Source organism: Hypanus sabinus, chromosome 23 (genome assembly GCF_030144855.1).
Source record: "Hypanus sabinus isolate sHypSab1 chromosome 23, sHypSab1.hap1, whole genome shotgun sequence".
Taxonomy (NCBI): domain Eukaryota; kingdom Metazoa; phylum Chordata; class Chondrichthyes; order Myliobatiformes; family Dasyatidae; genus Hypanus; species Hypanus sabinus.
In genome coordinates this window covers 6,327,626-6,350,915 of record NC_082728.1, presented here as the reverse complement: position 1 = coordinate 6,350,915, position 23,290 = coordinate 6,327,626, and the positions used below count along the sequence as shown (strand labels likewise).

Sequence of the window (23,290 nt, the reverse complement as noted above, 5' to 3'; positions counted from 1 at the left end):
GAGCCCACATTACCAGCCGTCAAATCACCGCTTGAGGATTGCTTTGCCTTACAACACAGCTGTGGTACTGAGTACTCTAGATCTTTAGAATCACAGAGCTGCAAAAAATAAGAGTAGCCATGGGAGAAGCTGGAATAATGGAAGTCCAGCATTTTGGTACTCTGAAGCCAGTTGGGACAGTTCTTTTTAAATCGTTGATGCATTTCATATCATTGTTTCATATATACTGTTGGTCTATTTGTCTCTTAGTTCTGAAAAAAAAATCTTCAATGGTAGATAATTCAGTTGGGGGGCAGGGTTTGGTGTAATTTTGTCAAATATCTGATGCCAATAACACTCCATACTTAAACTCTAAGGAAGGAAAGATTACACAAGTTCTCGAGATTACACATCCCAGTTAAATGTTCAGTTCTGTTAATTGGTTTAAGCTACGTTATTACATCAGCTCTTTTGTGAGGTTGTCTTCAGGTTCCCTTGTAAAGTAGGGGTTTTGTCAAACTTCAGCTGAAGTTGCATCATTGAAATTGTCTTTAGCCCATATCTGGAGTTTAGAAAATGCGCTTTTAGGCACCAGTCCCAGTGATCTGTATTTTAAAAAGTACTTAATGAAAGGAAAACAAATTTCTCAATGAACTAAATTATTTTTTAGGAAAATGTAAAGCTTGCCTGAAATCATCTAGTTATTATGAATCATGGTAGTGCTGCAGTTAGAGTAACAGCTTGGAACATTGGAATTCAGAGTTCAATTCCAGCGACATTTGTAAAAAGTTTGTAGTTTTACACTGTGACTGCGTAGGTTTCCTCTCACAGTCCAAAGAAGTACTGGTTAGTAGGTTGGCTGATCATTGTAAATTGTGCTGTGATTAGGCTCGTGTTAAATAGGTGGGTTACTGGGTGACACACCTCGTTAGGCCAGAAGGGCCTGCTTTGCACTGTATTTTGAAATAAAAATACGTGACAAAGGTGTGTTCACTCTGCGCTTTCTTTGGTCCTACATTATACTGCTTTCTCCATGAGAAAAGTTTACATCAGAATGCACTGCATGTTTAGTTTTAATACTAAAGAAGTCAATTAAACTACAGCTCTACATGAGTAATTATAGCATCAAAAGTGTTTTGTGATGCATATTTAATAGTGAGCAGCAATTCCATGTTGTACAAAGCAGGAAAGTTAAACTGGTACATGCTACGTAGCCTACACAAATGCTGGAGGAACTTAGCAGGTCAGGCAGAATCTATGGAGAGGAATTAGCAATTGACGTTTTAGGCCAAGACCTTTCATTGAGACTGGAAAGGAAGGAGGCAGAAGCTAGAATAAGGTGGTGTTTCTCTGGTTTGGGAGTCAGTGGTGAGTGGAGTGCTGCAGGGGTTAATGCTGAGCCTGTACTGATTGTGGTATATATGAACTATTTGTGGCTATCTAAGTTTTCTGATGACACTAAATTGAGTGGTAAAGCAAATTATGCAGAGTATGTGAGAGTCTGCAGAGAGATGTAGATAGTTTAAATGAGTGGGCAAGGGTCTGGCAGATGGAGTAGAATGCTGGTAAATGGGAGGTCATCACTTTAGAAGGTAAAATAGATCAGATGATTTAAATTGTGAAAGATTGCAGGTTCCTGTTGTGCAGAGGGAACTCGGGGTACTTGTGCATGAATTGCAAAAAGTTGGTCTGCAGGTGCATCAGGAGGCAAGTGGAATTTTGGCCTTCATTGCTAGAGGAATTGAATTTAAGAGCAGAGGTTATGCTGCAATCATACAGGATATTGCTGTGGGCGCACATAAAGTACTGCAGCACTTCTGGTCTCGATGCCTGAGGAAAGAAACACTGGTTTTGAAGGCAATGGTTCACGAGGTTGATTCTGGAAATAAGGGGGGTGGGTTAGTCTGTGAGGAAAGATTGAATTGCCTGGATTATACTCAATGGAATTCAGAATAATGAGGGGTGATTGTATAAAAATGTAAGATTTTGAAGAGAGTAGATAAAATAGAGGCAGGAAAATTGTTTGCACTAGACAGTGAGACTAGAGCTAGACATAGCCTCAAGATTTAGGAGAATAGACGTGGGAGAGAGATGAGGAAAGAATTGAATCTGTGGAATTCTCTGCCCAGGGAAGCAGCAGGGGCTACCTCATTAAATGTATTTAAACACAAGTAGATTTTTACATAGCAGGGGAATTAAGGGTTCTGGGGAAAGGCAGATAGGTTGAACATGTCCATGGCCAGAATAGCCACAATCTTATCAAATGGCAGAGTACACTCAGCAGTCCAGATGGCTGACTCCTGGTCTTAGTTCTTATGTTATAATGCTAGAAATAAGGCAGCCAGTTTGCATATACCAAGGTCAAAGGCTTAGTTTTGGATGAGCAAAGCTGCCAGTTTGTTCAAGCAAGAAGAACTTAAAAGATTGGGAACACTTTATTTGGAAAGCAAGTCAGGACAGATAAATATTAGTAAGTACTGTCTGCCGAAGGGAAGTTTTGTTTTACCTCTGTGAGGTCTCTGTCAGTCAGGGTTAATCATGGATGTTGCGACCTAGATGTCTACGTGATACACAAGCCCGAGCAGTTCAATATGGAGAGCAAACTGTTGTCCATGTAGCAGGCTCCCCTTTGCCATGCAGCTGATAAATCCAAAGGAACAGCCAAGACTATCAAAGTTTGTTACCAGCAACATCACAGGACTGCCTTAGGGACTCCAGCTCTAGACTTTTCCCTCAGGATTTACATCTAAAGCCTTCCCCATGAGTGGCTATAGCTGCAAGGGAGTGGAGGTTTGAGATCAGAGTTTTCCTTCTTCCAGATGAGCTGCTAACTACAGCTCAAAGCAACTGGTATTAAGGCACTAGAACATGCCTTTGCCCCTTCTCTTGCTAGTAGAAACAGTTTGGCTGGACTTAGTTGTCAAAGGCTATTTGAGGCACATGCCATTGAGGGCATTTAATAGGAAGTGGGAGCTTATCCCCTTAAGGAACCTGTTTTACCTCTACTGCAGCATATACTCTGATGTTACACTCTAAACCCACAGCTTCCACCAGGAAAGGGGAGGGCAGCCATGCAATACTGAATTTCCTTTCCAGGATACACACCATTCTGACTTGAAAATGTATCACCTTCCTTCATTGCTTACTCCAATTCCCAGTCCTGGAGTTTCCTGCCCAGTTACACATTTGGAGTCTCTTCACATCCCAGGCTGTTCTTACAGTATGTCCAAAGAATTTAACAATAAATATTTGCTTGCCAGTGACAATAGTATTATGTAAATTAATAAAATAAAACCATTCCTTTAACTTTGAAAATTTTCATCTACTTTTTACTGTATGCAGGAGAATTTCCAATATTGATGAAATTATTAGAGAACAATTAAAAACTGGCTAAAATGCTTGTGAAAATTCTAGCGACTATGCAGGGATGGTTTAAAGAGGTGGGATGAGATTTCAAAAGGATCTTATTCAGGATGGCTCTTTGTAGGATGGTTGTTTACTATTCTGCACAGTGATTGCTAGGTGTATGGTCTGGAAGTAACTTGTATTTCAAAATTGAACTACATATTGCAACACTGTTGTACATTTATGAAAATCCAAAGACAAGTTCTTGTTTCCTAAAAGATTCATGCCCTGTATACAGTAACTCAATTAACAGAGGTAGCCAGCATTTATCACGTCATGTCACTTCCTGTCCAGATGTGTCAGTTGTGAGCTAACTGATGAGGCGGAAATAGTATTGCTTAAAGGGAGAGTAGGTAGAAGGGTGGGATGGTAGCTTAGTGGTTAGCGTATTGCTTTACAGCACTACTGATCAAAAGATTGGGGTTCAGTTTCCACCAATGTCTGTAAGAGGTTTATATGTTCTCTCCATGACCACATGGGTTTTCTCTAAGTGTTCCAGTTTCCTTCCACATTCCAGAGATATATGGGTTGGGGTAGTAAGTTGTGGGCATGCTGCGTTGTCACCAGAAGCATGGCAGCATATCCTCGGACAGTTAGTCATTGATGAGAAACGGCGCATTGCACTGTATGTTTCAATGTACATGTGCCAAATAAAGTTAATCTTCAGTCTGAAAGGTGATGCATTATTGTTTTCAATTTGAACATGAAAACTATTGTTTTCATTTGAACATGCTCCTGACTAAGGGACATAAATGCCTCCTTAAATTCCTCCTTCCAGATGCTGCTTCTCCATTTTGATTGATCACAGCTCAATAATTCTATGAGTCACTGAGAGTGTTAACATGTCTTTCAGAACATCCTTCGTGTTTTCTCTGTCTTTCTGAAACTCTCTTACTGTGACAGAGGCTGGAGTACAGTGCATATTCTGTCAGGTTTATGAACACTGGCACTCACTGAGTGCGATTAACACCTCCACTGGCCAGTGGTTTTGGATTGAAGGATTTTGTGATATCTTTCCAGGACTTGAAGGGCCTCTTTAGATGCTTGACATCTCTGAAACATCCACAAGGTGGGAATCACTGTTATTTGGAAGACTTGGTGCTATGTTTGATGCCTTGAACTGTGAGCGCACTCTTCTTTGGATAAAAGTTATGCATGACCATTGGAGAAGATGGAGAATTTCCATATTATTGACCTTTTCTGGGAAATAATATGGAAAATGATCCTTGTTTTTCAGGGTCTTATTGTGGATCCTTAATGTTGGAGAGCAATGTTGTACACTTGAGGGGAAGGTTGGTAAATGACTAACTTTTTAGATATCTACAAGAGTCTGTCCTCTATTGTTGACTTCAATGAATGAGACAACAGTGACTTAGAGCTTTGCCTTCTGGCGTGCGTGTAGACGAGCCTTGCGTCCACACTGCAACTGATATTTATAGTGGTTCTGGAATATAGGCTAAGGGGAGTTTCTCATTTATCTGTAGATCAACTTTCCTCCAATGAGGAGGTGGTACACAAATCTGGGACCTGATTTTGGAACTTCTTTCCCGCTGCTATCAGATTTCTGAGCAGTCAATGAATGCAACTTCATTATTCCTTTTTCCTTTATTTTTGTCTTTGTATAGTATTATTTCTGCAAAACAGCCAATTTCACATCATTTAAATAGTGGATGATAAACATACTTCTGAGCATTTTGACAGCAAGGTACAAAATTGCGGCCAAAGTTTCACTGTGAGCGGAAAATTATGAACTGCAAACATTTTGGTTGTTCAACAGTGAAGAATTGACATAGACATTGTAGAAATGAAGGAGATGTTTATACTTCTGTGAGCATTCAAGTTTACTAATTCTTTGCTAAATTTTATTATTTAGTTGATTGTTATTTCTACTTAGAACTTTTGTGAGGATTTGTGTCTCAGGAATATTGAGATGTGCCTCTAAGGCACACAAATCTATTGTCATTCAACCATACACATGCAGACAGCTAGAAGAAACATTGTTCCTTCGGGGCCTCTCACACAATTAATCTACCCTCATTTATGGTTAGACCAAATTAGCTGTTTAAACAAGTTTGTTTGTAATTTCGAGTACGGCCCGAGTGCAGGCTCTGTTGGATTTCTTTGTTTTGTGGCCACTTGTAACGAGTCAAATCTCAAGGTTGTATTAAGCATACATATTTTGATAATAAATGTACCTTGACCTTTGAATTTTCAGCTTTTTTGTCATTCTATCGTATACTTGTATGCAGCCAAATGAAGCAATGTTCCTCTGGACCAAGGTGCACAACACAGTACATATAACTCAAGTCAAGTGAAGTCACTTTTTATTGTCATTTCAACCATAACCGTTGGTACAATACACAGTAAAAATGAGACAATGTTTTTTCAGGACCATGTTGTTACATAACACAGTACAAAAATTAGACTGAGCTACGTAAAAAACTACACTTGACTACAGACCTACCCAGGACTGCATAAAGTGCACAAAACAGTGCAGGCATTACAATAAATAATAAACAAGACAATAGGGCAGTAAAGTGTCAGTCCAGGCTCTGGGTATTGAGGAGGCTGATAGCTTGGGGGAAGAAACCGTTACATAGACTGGTTGTGAGAGCCCAAATGCTTCGGTGCCTTTTCCCAGACGGCAGGAGGGAGAACTCACACACAAAACACAGAGAGTAATATTACCACAAATAATAAAATATATTCCAGAAGATTGACAATTAACCTATTGATAATTATGATAGTACTTCCCTGTAGTTTTTTCCCACTTGGAGGAAACAGCCTGGGATGTTGCTGGTTTGGGATTTGTGTGAAGCACTTGCATATTTGGGCTTTTTTTGTTCTTGTGATCATGAATTTTCGGTGCTGTGAATGGGCTTGCTGACATTGATTGATTTATCGTTGGGTATAATTACTATTGAGGATTTAGAGAGCATGAATTTTTTATTTGCACAATTTGCCTTTTGCAGATTAGTTGTTTGTCACTCTTTGTTTATGTATAATTTTTGATAAATGCTATTGTGTTCCTTTATTTTCCCGTAAATGCCTGCAAGAAAAAGAATCTCAGCGTAGCATATGGGAACTTTTGCATTCTTTGATAGTAAATTTATTTTGACTTTGACTTGTACAATGAAAGGCAAGTTGCAAATGTGTCAGATAAACTGAGAAACCAATTTGAAATCAGTGAGAAAGGGTACAACTGCGGAGAGATTGCTTATCTCGAGCTGTTTCTGTGGTTTCACTCAACAGTATCATCTGCCATTAAACACAAATGTACAACATATATTCTCAGCACATTTTCCACCATAGAATCTTGTTTGCTTGGCTCATGTACATCACTGGGTATGATGTATTACTATTTTTAAATGAAGACATTTTTATTGGTATTTAGATTAACACTGCTGTAGCAGTACTCGTTCATATAAGTTTAGTTTTTATTGAATGACCACAGTCAAATTCAGGTTTTTTATGTCTCAGAACTGTGGCTGTGAAACCCCCTACTTCATGAACAAACTTTGATAATGAAGTACCAGCTAACTACAGGTCTTTAGCAAATATTCCCTTGCAGGGTAAGGTTCTTAAAAAACTTGTTTTCAACTAACTCAACAACTATCTGAATGAAAACAATATTCTAGAAAAGTTTCAGCCAGTGTTTGGAGCAAACCACAGCATGGAGATGGCTCTTACCAAAATTGTCAACAGCTGTAGGCACTGATACCAACAGTCTCTGTTCTGATTCTCCTAGATGTAGGTTCTGCCTTCAACACAATTGACCACAGCATTTTCTCAGACAATCTTGAGAACTGGGGGGTTGGCTTCTCTTGCAGTGCCTTTAGTTAGTTTTGTTCATATTTCTTAGAGAGAAAACTTTTTTTGTCTGCCTTGGAGACCAATTTTCTAAGAGATGTGTAAATTTTGGTGTTGCTCAAGAAAGCTGTCTTGGTCCCCTTCAGAGACGTATTAGAGAGCATAAACTTGATTTGCTTATTTTGCAGATGACACACAATTGTATATCTCTGTTGAGCCTATAATGGTAACACCCTATCTTCCCTGACATTTGTTATGGCTGTAATAAACAAATGGAAGAGCAATAATTTCCTAAAGCTACATGAAGATAAAAATGAAATAGTTCTGTTTGGTCCCAAAAGCAAAAGAGATAGACTTCTTGATAAACTTGGGAACTTGACTCCTCTTGTAAAATCAGAAGTAACAAGCCTGGGTTTTATCCTTGGTTCGGATTTGAATTTGAACCTGAGCTGCATTTCTACACATAAGGATATTAAAAAGGTACGTCTGTTGCTGTCATGTAATGATGCTGAAAAACTAATTCACACCTTTATATTGAATAGACTAAATTACTGGCCTTCCAAAGTAATCTATTGACAAACTTCAACTCATTCAGAATGGGGCTGCTAGACATTTTTAACTAAAACCAGGATGAGGAAACATATCATTCCCATCCCAGCTACTCTGCATTGGCTTCCTGTATCTCTTAGAATTAATTTTGTAATTCTCTTATTTGTTTTTAAAACTCTCAATGGTCTGGAGCCAGAGTACATCACAGAATTGCTTTTGTTTTGCAACCCTGCTCGAATTCTCGGGTCTTCTTCTGTCGGTCCCTTTAATTTAAACAATCTCCCTCAAAAAAATAATTGGCAGGTCAGTTTTTTTGAACTACGCCTCCTCATCTGTGGTATTCAATACTTAGAAGTATAAGGGATGCAGACTCAGTTGACATACTTAAGTGCCAACTCAAAACCTTAATCTTGCTTTTAAACTAATGTATTTTTGTCTTTTATTTTCATGTTTTCACTTTATCTTGTAAAACAGTTTGAACTTCATCATTTGTATTTAATGTGCTCTGTGTAAAAATTGCTATAAGTTGCAAATATAAATAGCATAAAAGAGGAACAGTGAGGTCATGATCATGGACATTTTGGAAATCTGATGATGGAAGGGATGAAGCTATTCCCAATGTGTTGAGTGGCGTTCTTCAGGCTTCTGTACCACCTTTGCAGTGATAGTAATGCGGAGAGAGCACATCCTGGGTGGTGAGCATCCTTAATGAAGCATACCGCAGTCTTGAGGGATTGCCTCCTGAAGGTGACAGAGGGGACGATTGTGTCCATGATGGAGCTGGCATCTACAGCAGGGGCTCCCAATGTGGTGTACATGGACCCCTTGGTAAATGGTAGGGGTCCATGGCATAAAAAAGGTTGGGATATCCTGTTGTACAGCATCTTGTGATCCTGTGCATTGGAACCTCTAATCCTGGCAGTGATGCAACTAGTCAGAATGCTGTCCACAGTACATGTGTAGAAATTTGCAAGACTTTGGTGACGTACCAAATCAATATAAATCATACCAGATGCAGTGCTCAGTAACTTAGTCTTTTGATATTTTTTCCTGCAGGATTAGCAGGTTAGAATAAGTTTTGCTCTTCTCACTGCACCAAACATGATTGTACAGAAATCCTTTCAAGTGCAGATAAAATGTATTTTATTGTGAAATGGGATAGAGCTTTGAAATCACAGACCCATTTTCCTTAAACCCGCCACCTGGGCTGAAACTTCCTGATGTGTGAATGAGAACACAGGAGTAGAATTAGCCCATCGAACCCGCTTCACTGTTCCATCATGGCTGATTTATTTTCCCCTCAGCCCCACTCTCCTGCCTTCTCCCCTTAACTTTTGACACCCTTACTAATCAAGAACCTATTAACCTCTGCTTTAAATACACCCAGTGTCTTGCCCTCCACAGATTCCATAGTTTCACCACCCTCCAGCTAAAAATATTCCTCTTCATCACTGTTCTAAAGGGATATTCTTCTACTCTGAGTCTGTGCCCTCTGGTCCTAGACTCCCCACTACAGGAAACATCCTCTCTATGTTCACTCAGTCTAGGCTTTTCAAAATTTGATAGGTTTCAATGAGATCCCCCTCATTCTTCAAAACTCCAGCCCAGAGCCATCAAACAGTCCTCATGCATTAACCCTTTCATTTCCAGTGAATTTTGTCAAGCAGAAGCAAATATTCTGAAGATGTAGTTAGAACTGTTAAGTTGGTTGTGGAAATGCATTTACACCCAAAAGAAGCAAAGACACTTGTGAATCTCTGATCCTGATTTAAAATCATGAAAGTGATGATAGAAAAACTATGGGCATGTCCTTAGGAATATTTAGTTGTGCCTTATGTATTATGTTCAGATGAGATACAGGAGGATATATTTACAGTTTTTGTATTGAAAAAGCTGACAGATGAGTGGGATTGGGTGTCAGAGAATATGGTTCAAAAAGTATGGAGGTGAATGTGTAAGCTGAGCATAAACCCAGGTAATGCAAAGTTGTTTGCATATAATACTGAGTTTATATGAGCATAATTAAAGAATTCTGTAACGTTCTCCTTCGGGTGTAACGAACGCCGAATTTAACGTCCGGATAAACCACAGCCAATGCAAACCAGATCGCATGTAAGATTAACCATTTACTGTTCACTCTTCACATTAACATATGGTGAAAACTGTTGATAAAACAATACAAGATTGATACAGTATTTGTTCCTTCCTTAATATCACATTTCAAGTGTAAATACTTGCAAAGGTGACTATAACTACATTACACTAAGGTGCAGTATACAGGGAGAGTTTACCTGCTCCATTGACTACTTTAAATACACTTCCATGCAAACTATCCGCGACTCTTTAACTAACGAAAGCATAAACATTATCTACCGTCGTTACTTCTAACAGGATCGGCATTAACATCTTAGTTCAATATATCGATTATCTATTAACTTACAGCGTTGCTCTCACTGTGATTTCTCATGCCTGCAAACTACTTCTGCTCAGGTGAGCCTCGTGGAAAGCCCCCACCCTCACGCTAATTTCAAACCGGTGTTTTCCCACAAGACGTGGCGAAACCGGATGTGACGTCATCGCATGCCGATATATTTTACATGCAATGAATATACTTTAAACACTCCTAATTCTAACTAGAAAATACTATTGAATGAATTACTAATATTATAAACTAAATAACTGTCGTAAAGACAGCACAAATTCATATAATGAATTTAACTCACTGTAAAACAAATGACCAATATTTAAGAGGGTGTGATTTAAGATCAATTTTATTAAAGAGAGACTTGTGTTGGGTTCAGTGTGCCATTGCAAGATTTTAAACTCATTATAGGGTTTTGTGCTCAATTAGAAAATCTGTTGAGATAAATTTACAGTGTTAAGTGGTTATTATTTTTAATCTTTGTAGTTGGTTGACTTAGTCTGTGACTAGAAACCAAACCAATCTTTGATAAATTCTGTTTAAGAATATTTTTGGCCAGATGGGTGAACTAAGACCCTACTGAAATCTCTGTCAGCACTGCTAATCAGTTTCTTGGAGGAACTGGGAATGTCACAGAAGTTTAGAAAAGAACTACATGTGACTCCAAATTGGAGCTCTTCCCACAGAGTTTCATTTACACATGAAGCTGAGTTCTAGGTGTTATATTGATTAATGTTGGTTCAACCTACCTATCTGCAATCAAGTTCTCAGATACAACCCTCTTCAATACCTATCAGCTTTTTAAATAAATTATTAAATGAAAGCTATTGGGCGGCTTTATGGCACCTACTGTAAGAGGGGGTTCAATTCCCACTGCTGTCTGTAAGGAGTTTGTACATTCTTCTCATGATTGCATAGGTTTCTTCCCACATTCCAAAGACATATGGGTTAGGGTTGCTAAGTTGTGGGCATGCTGTAAAGAATGGCAACACTTGGTGGACTGCCTCTCACACATCCTCGGGCTATGATGGTCGTTGATGCAAATAACACATTTCTCTGTATGTTTTGATGTACCTGTGACAAATAAAGCTGATCTTTAATCTTGGTGCATCTCATTTGAATATAGGAATGCAAGTGAATGGCAATTTGTGTGTGCTTTCTCATGGGATAGTTGTTCATCCCATCTCGGTTCAGTTATGACTGTTAAGGAACAGCAAGCTAATACCTGCTGACCCTTTGAGTTTTCGAAAAAATGGGATTACAATAGAGATTTTGCATTCTACTGTCACTTTGGTTAATTTGATGTTTATATCTTGCAGTGCTGTGGAAGTTCGGGTACGGTGCTGCCTGAGACGCTACTGTTTATATCAACTCTGGATGGAAGCCTGCATGCTGTCAGCAAACAGACAGGTTCAATCAAATGGACCCTGAAAGAAGGCAAGTATTCCTTTCATCCTGGCAATATAGTAAGTGGTGATGTATTTTGACGGTCATTATAAATTATTGCATTGTAGCGGTGTGCTACACGCAGCACTAAAATTACGACACGGAGTCGGTAACTGCAGTCGAAGGAAAAAACTTTATTCGAAAACTTCAGCCTCACTTTTAAGCCTCTGTCAACCGGCCCCCCATGGCGCAGAGGCTCCAAAGCTCTGTGCTCGCAAACCCCCGTAGGCTATCTAATTGTGAGTCGGTTCGGATACGCCAGGAAATGGGTCGCCACATAACCCCCCCCCCCAGAACCGGCGATACACCCCCCAATATCCACAGTCTGGGCCAGAACCTGCTTGGGAGGTTGGCCTCTGCGCCAAGGCGCCAGAAACTCGGCCGGTTGCGCCAGGTCCACATGGGCCGGTTTGAGGCGGTCCACCGTGAAAACCTCCTCTTTCCCCCCCAACGTCCAGCACGAACGTGGACCCGTTGTTCCGGAGCACCATAAACGGCCCCTCGTATGGCCGCTGCAGCGGCGGCCGATGCCCGCCCCTTCGTACAAACACAAACTTACAGTTCTGTAGGTCTTTGGGTACGCAGGTCGGGTGCCGCCCGTGCTGTGAAGTGGGTATGGGGGCCAGGTTACCGAGCTTCTCGCGTAGTCTGCCCAGGACTGATGCGGGTTCTTCCTCTTGCCCCCTTGGGGCTGGTAGGAACTCCCCGGGGACGACCAGGGGCGCGCCGTATACCAACTCGGCCGACGAGGCGTGCAGGTCATCCTTGGGCGCTGTGCGAATGCCGAGTAGGACCCAGGGAAGCTCGTCCGCCCAGTTGGCTCCTCGCAGGTGGGCCATGAGGGCCGACTTCAGGTGACGGTGGAAACGCTCCACTAGCCCGTTCGACTGTGGGTGGTAGGCAGTTGTGTGGTGCAGCTGAGTCCCCAAAAGGCTGGCTATAGCTGACCACAGGCTGGAGGTGAACTGGGCGCCTCTGTCGGAGGTAATGTGGGCTGGTACACCAAAGCGAGATATCCAGGTGGCGATCAGGGCTCGGGCGCAAGATTCGGAGGTGGTGTCGGTGAGCGGGACCGCCTCTGGCCAACTTGTGAACCGGTCCACGATAGTCAGGAGGTAACGCGCTCCGCGCGACACTGGCAGGGGGCCCACGATATCCACATGAATGTGGTCGAAACGCCGGTGGGCGGGATGGAACTGCTGCGGTGGGGCTTTGGTGTGCTGCTGCACCTTGGCCGTCTGGCAGTGCATGCACGTTTTGGCCCATTCACTGACCTGTTTGCGGAGTCCGTGCCAAACGAACCTGCTGGAAACCAGCCGGACAGTTGTCCGGATGGAGGGATGCGCCAAGTTATGAATGGAGTCGAAAACGTGGCGCCGCCATGCTGTCGGGACGACTGGACGGGGCTGGCCGGTGGCGACGTCACAGTAGGGTCCTCTCACCTGGGCCCACGGGGAGGTCCTGGAGCTGCAAACCGGAGACTGCGGTTCTGTAACTCGGAATCTCCTCATCCGCCTGCTGCGCCTCTGCCAGTGCCTCAAAGTCTACCCCTTGGGAAAGGGCATGAACGGTAGGGCGAGAGAGCGCATCCGCCACGACATTGTCCTTACCCGAGACGTGCCGGACATCCGTCGTGTATTCAGAGATGTAGGACAGGTGGCGTTGCTGGCTGGATGACCAGGGGTCGGACGCTTTCGTAAACGCAAAGGTAAGCGGTTTGTGGTCCGTGAACGCGGTGAAGGGCCGACCTTCTAGGAAGTACCTGAAATGCTGGATTGCCAGGTAAAGCACCAACAGTTCCCGGTCGAAAGCACTGTACTTAAGCTCGGGTGGTCGCAGGTGTTTGCTGAAAAACGCCAGGGGTTGCCAGCGACCTGCGATGAGCTGCTCCAGCACCCTACTGACTGCCGTGTTTGATGCGTCCACTGTGAGGGTGGTAGGGGCATCCATTCTGGGATGTACTAGCATTGCGGCGTCCGCCAAAGCTTCCTTCGTTTGAACGAAAGCGGCGGCGGACTCCTCGTCCCAGGTAATGTCCTTGCTCGGACCCGACATCAGGGCGAACAGGGGGCGCATGATCCAGGCAGCTGAAGGGAGGAAGCGGCGGTAGAAATTGACCATACCTACGAATTCCTGAAGGCCTTTGATCGTGGTGGGTCGGGGGAAGTGGCGGACCGCATCTACCTTAGCGGGCAGAGGGGTTGCCCCGTCTTTAGTAATCCTGTGGCCCAGGAAGTCAATGGTACCGAGTCCGAACTGGCATTTGGTGGGGTTGATTGTAAGACCGTACTCACTCAGTCGGGCGCAGAGTTGACGGAGGTGGGACAGATGCTCCTGACGACTGCTGCTGGCTATGAGGATGTCATCCAAATAGATGAACGCGAAGTCCAGGTCCCGTCCCACCGCGTCCATTAACCGCTGGAACGTCTGTGCGGCATTCTTCAGGCCGAACGGCATGCGGAGGAACTCGAAAAGGCCGAAAGGGGTGATGAGTGCCGTTTTGGGGACGTCGTCAGGATGCATCGGGATTTGATGGTACCCTCGGACGAGGTCTACCTTGGAGAAGATCCGTGCGCCGTGCAGGTTTGCTGCAAAGTCCTGAATGTGCGGCACAGGGTAGCTGTCCGGTGTGGTAGCCTCGTTCAGCCTGCGGTAGTCGCCGCACGGTCTCCAGCCCCCCGTCGCTTTGGGCACCATGTGCAGGGGGGAGGCCCATGGGCTGTCGGACCGCTGGATGATCCCCAATTCCTCCATCCTCTGGAACTCCTCCTTCGCCAGTCGGAGCTTGTCCGGGGGAAGCCGCCGAGCACGGGCGTGGAGGGGTGGTCCCTGGGTCGGGATGTGGTGCTGTACGCCGTGCCTGGGCATGGCCGCTGTGAACTGCGGTGCCAGAACCGATGGGAACTCCGCCAGGACCCTGGTGAAGTCGTTGTCGGACAGCGTGATGGAGCCGAGGTGAGGGGCTGGCAACTGGGCTGCACCCAGGGAGAACGTCTGAAAGGTCTCGGCGTGTACCAGTCTCTTCCTGGGCAGGTCGACCAGTAGGCTGTGAGCCCGCAAAAAATCCGCACCCAGAAGCAGTTGGGCTACAGCGGCCAGTGTGAAGTCCCACGTGAACTGGCTGGAGCCGAACTGTAGCTGCACCTGACGGGTGCCATAGGTCCTTACGGTGCTGCCGTTCACGGCCCTCGGGGGGGCCCTGCTGCGGGTATCGTAACTCGTCGGAGGTAAAACGCTGATCTCAGCCCCAGTATCGACCAAAAACTGGCGTCCCGACCTTCTATCCCACACATACAGGAGACTATCCTGATGGCCAGCCGCCATAGCCATCAGCGGCGGCTGGCCCCGGCGTTTCCCGGGAACTTGCAGGGCGGGCGACAACGGCGGGCTTCTGCGCCCCACCGCTGGTGGTAGAAGCACCAGTGTTCATTGGGCTTGGGGTTGGCGGGCTCTGTGGCCGGGCCTGGACTGGTTTGCTGCTGGGAGCGTGGCTGGGTGATCTGTGCGATGGATGCCCCGCTCACCTTTTTGGCGTTCCACAGCAAGTCCACCCGGGCTGCCACCTTCCGGGGGTCACTGAAATCCGCGTCGGACAGCAGCAGGCGTATGTCCCCGGGCAGCTGCTCCAGGAATGCCTGCTCAAACATGAGGCATGTGTGTCCGTCGGCCAGAGACAACATCTCATTCATTAAAGCCGATGGAGGTCTGTCGCCCAAGCCGTCCAGGTGCAGTAAACGGGCAGCCCGCTCACGCCGTGAGAGTCCGAAAGTCCTGAGGAGCAGAGCTTTGAATTCCGTGTACTTGCCGTCTGCCGGGGGCGACTGTACGAACTCCGCGACCTGGGCTGCTGTGTCCTGGTCGAGGGAGCTCACCACGTAGTAGTAGCGGGTGTCTTCTGAGGTGATCTGGCGAACGTGGAATTGGGCTTCGGCTTGCTGGAACCATAGGTCCGGGCGCTGTGTCCAGAAACCCGGCAGTTTCAACGAAACTGCATGAACAGAGGCGGCGTCGATCATTTCTGGTCCAAAAATCGTTTGGACCGTCGGGGTCACCAATTGTAGCGGTGTGCTACACACAGCGCTGAAATTACGACACGGAGTCGGTAACTGCAGTCGAAGGAAAAAACTTTATTCGAAAACTTTAGCCTCACTTTTAAGCCTCTGTCAACCGGCCCCCCATGGCGCAGAGGCTCCAAAGCTCTGTGCTCGCAAACCCCCGTAGGCTATCTAATTGTGAGTCGGTTCGGATACGACAGGAAATGGGTCGCCTCAGCATTTTGTTCTGCGCAGTGCTTGATTAGAGATCCAAACTGTGTTGTAAAGGCCCAATTTCCGTAACCTGGTGTCACTTGCTGTACCCTAGGTTATTTAATATTTTGTATGGAATTTTGCCGGATGGCTCTGCTCATTGTTCAATGCAAAGCTGGCTTTGTGACATGTTTTTTCATTTGTGTTAGAAATTAAATGGGGTGTAACAGAATAATTAATATTGAGGTAATCTTTGAAATTATGATTCCAAGTACAAAGAAATTGCATTACTTAAAGAGGGCTCATCAAATGGCTATGAAGAACTGAGTTGCAAAATATTCGTATGAAATTCCAAAGCTTGGCCACCAATCCACTTAACTTTATCTTCAGTCATTACATGGGTTCACAAGTGATTTTCATTAACTGGAAATGATGGAAAATTAATTTTGACATTTTCTGCAGATGTTTGAAATTTATTTATGTGTTTATTTAGTGATATGGCACGGAGTGGACCATTCTGGTCCTTTAAACAATGCTGTCCCAGCAACCCCAGAACCCCAATTAACCCTGACCTAATCACGAAACAATTTACAATGACCATTTAGTCTACTGGGTACATCTTTGGACTGTGGGAGGCAACCAGAGCACCTGGGGAAATCTAGGCATTCTACAGGGAGGACATACAGAGACTCCTTACAGACTGTACTGGAATTAAACTTCAAACTCCTGAACGCCCTGGGTTGAAGTAGCATCATGATAACTGTTACACCTTTGCGGTGCCCTCCAGAGGCTTTCACACAAAATGCCTTATCAGCATTTTCTATTTTCAGTCTCAGTTTGTACTTCTGTTCCTGGCAAAATATAGGTGAATTTTCTTCCTGTTTTTTTCCCCAGCAACACTATTTACAGACTGGAAAATTACATGAAATGTAATTATTCCCAGATTTCTGCCAACGTTCCTCAACAACTGGCTCAGAAATCTGGTAGGAATGAACTGGATCAATTTTCTTTTTTGAACATTTTTTGACCTTTTTAACATGTTGGTTAAATATAGAAATCTCCAACTGTAAATCATTAAGTACTAAGTCAACATTGCCCTCATAGTTTGTGTTGTTGTACAATGGGGAGAACTGCATGTTGCAGTTTGGGCATTGACTTTTTTTTAGTCTGTGACTTGTGACTTTGGTCTATGCTACTGATCTGACATTTTCTTGTTCTGAAAGTAAGAGAAAAATAGTGAAATTCAACTAGCTGAAGAAAGATGACTTGCAAACCTTCAGGTGCTGATCACAGTAAAAGTAAGTACAAAACCTAAAGGGGTATTAGAGTGTGATGCCTTGAGCTGCTTTCACATGGGCAGTCTGAAGAAAGCAAGTTGCATTCAACTCAGCTGTGTTGGTAAGATTACTGATAAGGTAAGGTAGATGTTGGATCAGGAACTGTCAAAATGATATTTTAGAGCAAGGTCAGGGAGGGGCTGGTTAGAAAAGTTTCGAGGAGCAGGGACTGGTCCTGCTAAAGGGTCTTAACTCAAAATGTCAACTGTCCATTTCCCTCCACGGATGCAGCCTGACTTACTGAGTTCCTCAGCATTTTGTGTGTTGCTCCAAATTCTAACATCTGCAGTTTCTTGTGTCTCTTAAATCTTTTCAAGTATTTTCTCGACAGGGACCATTTCAATGTTGTCCCTGTGTCTTGATTGACAGAATCTCCTTTGTACACAATCCAGATTTGAGCAAAGGAGAACTGATGCTGAATAAGGGTGAGGGGTGTTTCATTGAAGGCTATTGAACATTGAAAGACTGAGATCAGGGGTTCCTGAACTGGGGTCAACGAACCTCTCAGTTAAAAGTAAGATATAAAGGTTGGGAACCCCTGGCCTAGATAGAGTGGATGGGGAGAGGATGTTTCTTTTAGTGAGGGAGTCTTGAGGGCACAGCCTCAGAGAACAAGGATGTCCCTTCAGAAAAGAGATGAGAAGAAATTTCTTTCATCAGAGGATGGTGAATCTGTGGAATTCATTGTCACAGATGGCTGTGGAGACCAAATCATTGAGTATATTTAAAGTGAAGGTTGATAGGTTCTTGATTAGTAGAGGTGTCAAAGGTTAGGGTGAAGATGGGAGAGTGGAGTTGAGATTGAAAATTCTAAATTAGCCATGATGGAATGGTGGAGCAGACTGGATGGTTGAATCATCCATAATGTCTTATGGTCTGTCAGAAGTTCAAGCAGCATAATCACTTTTAATCAAAGCCAGGTGGTGCCCTGCTTAGAGAACAAAATGTTTGTTCAGCTGCTTGTATACTCACAGAAATCAAGCCAGCCGTTGAAATAACTGCTGTTGGAAATCATCAGGGTCAGGGAGTTTATGTACGGGAGGAGAGATCCAGTGTCTTTGACATGAGCCATTGGCTCTGTTTTAATCTCTTCAGAATAGCCTTTATTTTATTTAATAGAGATACAGCACGAAGCAGGCACAACCTTCGACCCACGCTGCCTAGCAACCCACCTATTTTACGCTGGCCTAATCTCAGGAAAGTTTACAGTGACCAATCAAGCTACTAACTGCTATGCCTATGGACTGTGGGAGGAAACTAGAATATCCAGGGAAACCCACATGGTCACGGGGAGAATGTACAAACTTCTTACAAGCAGTGCCAGAATCAAACTCCAATCTCCAGTGGCCCAAGATATAAAAACGTCATACTAACCTCCACACTAACGTGGCATTTCCTCCCCCCCCCCCCCCACTTCAATCTGAAAGAATGAACAAGATTCCTTTTCCGTCCTACATCAGGCCTAAAAATTGAAGCAATGAATATTTGCAATGAGATATCTTATTGGAGAGTAACGATTCAATTGTTTAACAGACCATGCAAAATTCTGAATTTGTTTTTGTCAAGGTGGCTGACAAAGTTCTTTTGGATGGTTGATTTTGTGGCTGGGATTAAGATTGTGAACATAGTCTTGGTGCCACAATTGTTGACCAATTGGTAATGCTAAGACCAGAGTTTGAATCCCACCACAGATGTGAACTTCATATGAAATTTGAGAAAACAGCAGCAATTAGTGGGTTAGTAATGTTAGAGGTTTAATGTTAGAGGTTAGCTTAATCCTATTACGGTGCCAGCTGTAAGATCAGGGTTCAATTCCTGCCACTGTCTGTAAGAAGTTTGTATGTTCTCCCTTTGACCACATGGGTTTTCTTTGTGTGCTTCAGTTTTCTGCCATATTTCAAAAACGGATAGGTGTGTTTAGTGAGTTGCGGGTGTACTATATTGGTGCCAGAAGCATGATGTCAAACAACACATTTCACTGTATGCTTTGATGTCCATATGACAAAGCTAATCTTGAATCGTTAATATTTTTGGTAATGATGATTACATTGGGTTTACTAATCACCTTCAGGAGAAGAAACAGCTGCTCTTACACAAACTGCTCCAAATGTAACTCCAAGCCCCTCCTCTGCCCCAGTTAGGGAAGGGCAATTATATGTAAAACATAAACACTCGAAGTTGTAACAAAAACTGAAATAATGGACGAGCTCAATTTGTCAAGCAGCATCTATTGGAAAAGAAACCAGAAACATTATCTGGTATCTCTTTCCACAGCTGCTGATTGACAGGCTGAGTTCTTCCAAAAATTTGTTTTTGTTTTGAATTCCATCATCTCCAGTTTTATTTCCCACCAGAGAAGCTGAAGTCGGAATATAATTATGGACAAAGTTGTGGACCCAGTTACGAACCCCGTAACTGGGTGACTTACCAGCAAAGGTAGAGATGTCCGTTGAAGTCTGATGATACTATTTTTAACAGTATTTATTAGTAAAAATACACAAAAATGATATCAATGCAAATATACAGATAATATACGTCGTTAATACTAAACCTAAAAGTGCGGGTATAATAATAATCAATAAGAAATAAGCTCTATCATTGTCTAGGGGATAATGTATTGTCCAATGGAAATATAAAGTTCACTGCAGTTCCACAAGCTGCCGTCTTTTGGTTGTCGCTGTGTTGCAATTGTTGGAGAGAGAGGGAGAGAAAGAATGGGAACATTTACCACTACGGGTTTTGCCAATCTTCCTTTATGATTTTGATCCGTCAGGTGTCTCATTGTCGTGGCCGTTCAATTATGACCTCTCCTTTAGCTAAACTGTTCTTCCGTGGTGAGCCCGCCACCCAGGCAAGGGAGGACACACACAAGCCCCCACCGGCTTTCACTATAAAACGCTGTCACGGGATTTCTAGCGTTTCTCCTGGTGCGTCTAAAGGGGTGTTCCCCAGACCCCTCTTTTATCCTTACTCACGGGGTCTCAGATGTCAATCAGGTTGGGATGATGCAATCCCTCAACCAGACCACTCTGAATGTCCCCTGAGGGGTTTCAATGAATAGTACAGTACTCAATACACAATTCCTTCTCCAAGAGACAATGGCAGTAATCAGTGGTTCCGTTCCGCTGATGTCAGGAGAATTTCCAACCCTTGTGTATTCTGCGTCTCCCTCTCTCATGATGTGTATCTCTCTTATTTCCTGGGTCCCAGACCCGAAATAATAGTGATCTTGCGATTCTCAAAAAGGAGGGGGCGACTTTGTACCCTTCGGCCCCTCAGAGTTGCTCCACCTCCGTAACAGTTGTAACCACACATGGTCACTAGTTTAATATTCCTCACTGCTTTCAGTTCTGCTGCCACAATAACTATATTCATAGAGTCATAGTAAAGTACAATACAGAAACAGGTCCTTCAACCCTCTGAGGGAAGAAGTTTCCCCTCATGCTCCCCTCAAAGTTTTCACCTTTCACCCTTAACCCATGACCTCTAGTAGCACAGACCTATGAAAATCTGCAGATTCGAAAGCCACACACACGAAATGCTGGAGGACCTAAGCAGACCAGGAAGCATCTGTGGAAAAGAGTAAGTGGTTGATGTTTCGGACTGAGCCCTTTCTCCAGGGTGGGAAGGAAGATGAGAGTCCCTCCAGCATTTAGTGTGTGTTGCCCTTAGCTGTATTCCCACCCAACTTCAGTGGAAAAACCCTGCTTGCATTTATCCTTTCTATCCCCCTCATAATTCTGTATACCTCTATCAAATCTCCCCTTATATCTAGGTTCCAACTAAACCCTTAGCACACACAGAAAGTTCTAGGGGAACTCAGCAGATCAGGTAGTATCTGTGGAGGGAAATAGACAGTTGACTTTTTGGGCTGAGACACTTTATCACAATGGTTCCCATCCTGGGGTCCACTGACGTCCATGATATAGAGAAGAATTGGGAATCCTTGTATCAGGACTTCATTGGCTCTAATGAAGGGTCTTGTCCTGAACTGTCCATCATTTATTTCCTCCATAGATGCTGCCTGGCCTACTGAGGTCCTCCAGCATTTTGTGTGTTGCTGCTGAAATTCTTCTAATAGGAATAACTAATCCTTGTCTGAGCATGGTTTGGAGGGAGGATTTGTTGGGATCATAGTTTTCACGTTGGACCAAAGGAGGATGAGAGGTGACCTGAAAGAGGTATACAAGATGATAAGAGGCTTAGATGAAGTGGACAGCCAGAGGGTTTCCCAGGACAGAAATCATCATTAATCCAAGAGAACATAAATTTAAGTTGTTGAGAGTAAAGAATGGGTTAGTTTGCCAGAGAAGTTTTTTTACACAGAGGGTGGTAGATGCATGGACCACACTGCCAGGGGTGGTGGTTGAGACAGATAGATTCGGGGCATTTAAGAGACTCTTAGACAGGGACATGGATGATAGAAAAGTGAAGGTCTGTGTGGGAGGGAAGGATTGAATTGATCTTGGTGCAGTTAAAAGTCAATGCAACATCATGCACCAAAGGGCCTGTACTATGCAGTACTGTTCTGTGTTATGTTTATTTCTTCTCTGTTTTGTTATTTTGATTAAAATATTATATGTGTTATAAGAACAAGTGGGTCATAAAATGTGCAACTTTCATTGCAAAATTCTTCGATAGGAATGTTACCAAAGTAAAATGAAAATTTGCTAGACAGAGGGAATAGAGGAATCAGGCACTTTGGAGTTTGAAGCTTTTAGATGAACATGTGAATGTGAGGGGAATGGAGGGATATGGATGATACACAGGAGGAGGACATTTACTATAAATTGGCATCAAGATTAGCACAACATTGGACCGGCCATTCAGCCCACAGTTCTATAGGTGCTATAGTATAAACTGACCAAGTAACCAGGACACCCATGTGTTATGATGCTTGCTTGCTATCCAATCACAAATATTGGGAGTCTGCCAATGTCCATTTTATATGTTAGAGCAGGTTTTAAAAAAAATGTATGAACATTACGGCTGGCTGGCGCAATGACATCAGCGCCAGACTCTGGAGCAAAGGTTCCCGAGTTCGAATCCAGTTGGGCCGCTCCCGGACACGCTTTCCATCCGTGCCAGGTTGAGTGTCAAGCTCACAACTCGGCCTTGTAAAAAAACACTGCACTGTGAGATGGACGTGGGGGACCCACTCACAGGATCTTTCCCCCAAGACAACCACTTGAAAAAATAAGTGGTTACTGAGGCTCTGACAGAGTATGGCACACAAAAAAAAGAACATAATGGAGCAGGCTATTCTGGAAAATGGCAGTCACGAGTTCACTTCACTGAAAATCATTACCTTCATAAAACAGCAAATTGACTTATTTTTTTCAACAAACTATACCGAAGAGATTGACAGAGGAATACTTTGGGACTCTTTTAAGGCTTTTATCCATGGACAAATTATCTCATATTCCACTGGTAAAAGAAAACAAAGATATTTAGATATAGCTTTATTGGTGGATAAAATTAAAGAAATTGATAAGATTTACTCCGTGACTCCTACCAAAGAACTTTATAAGAAGAGAGTTGAGCTTCAAATGGAACATAGCTTATTATTATCTTCTTCAATTGAGAATCAATTAATTAAGACCAGGGCTCAATTTTATATTCATAGTGATCGAACTGGTAAATTGTTAGCTAACCAATTAAAAGCTATTTCGACTAAGCGACAAATTATTAAAATTTGTAAACAAGACGGTAATCTGACTACTGATCATAAAGAAATCAATAATACTTTCCAAGATTTTTATAAATCTTTATATCAATCAGAATTTGATGGCGATCTGTCCATGATGGATAATTTTTTTAACAATTTGAATATTCCCAAACTGACAGATGAAGATCGAAGTTTGTTCGATGCTCCTATCTCTATGGCCGAAGTAGGAGAGGCTATCTCATCAGTGAACTCAGGGAAAGCTCCTGGTCCTGATGGTTATATTATAGAATTTTTAAAAACTTTTTCTTCTTTGCTTTCCCCTTGGTTATGTGAAATCTTTAATGATGCATTCACTAAGAAGAGATTACCCCAGTCTTTTTATGAAGCTACTATCTCTTTAATTCTTAAAAAAAGATAAGGATCCTAC

General features: G+C 43.3%; 1 protein-coding gene across 2 annotated transcripts in view; it reads left to right on the top strand.

The window, feature by feature from the left end:
* Positions 1-23,290, top strand: part of LOC132379917 (serine/threonine-protein kinase/endoribonuclease IRE1-like) — a 109,389-nt gene that overhangs the window by 28,005 nt on the left and 58,094 nt on the right. Inside the window, exon 2 of one of the 2 annotated variants that reach the window (XM_059948268.1) lies at positions 11,485-11,602. In XM_059948268.1, coding sequence (XP_059804251.1) covers positions 11,485-11,602 — 118 coding nt within the window. Of the gene's footprint in view, positions 1-11,484; positions 11,603-16,779; positions 16,842-23,290 lie in introns of those variants that run through there. The other variant, XM_059948269.1, reaches the window with a different exon arrangement.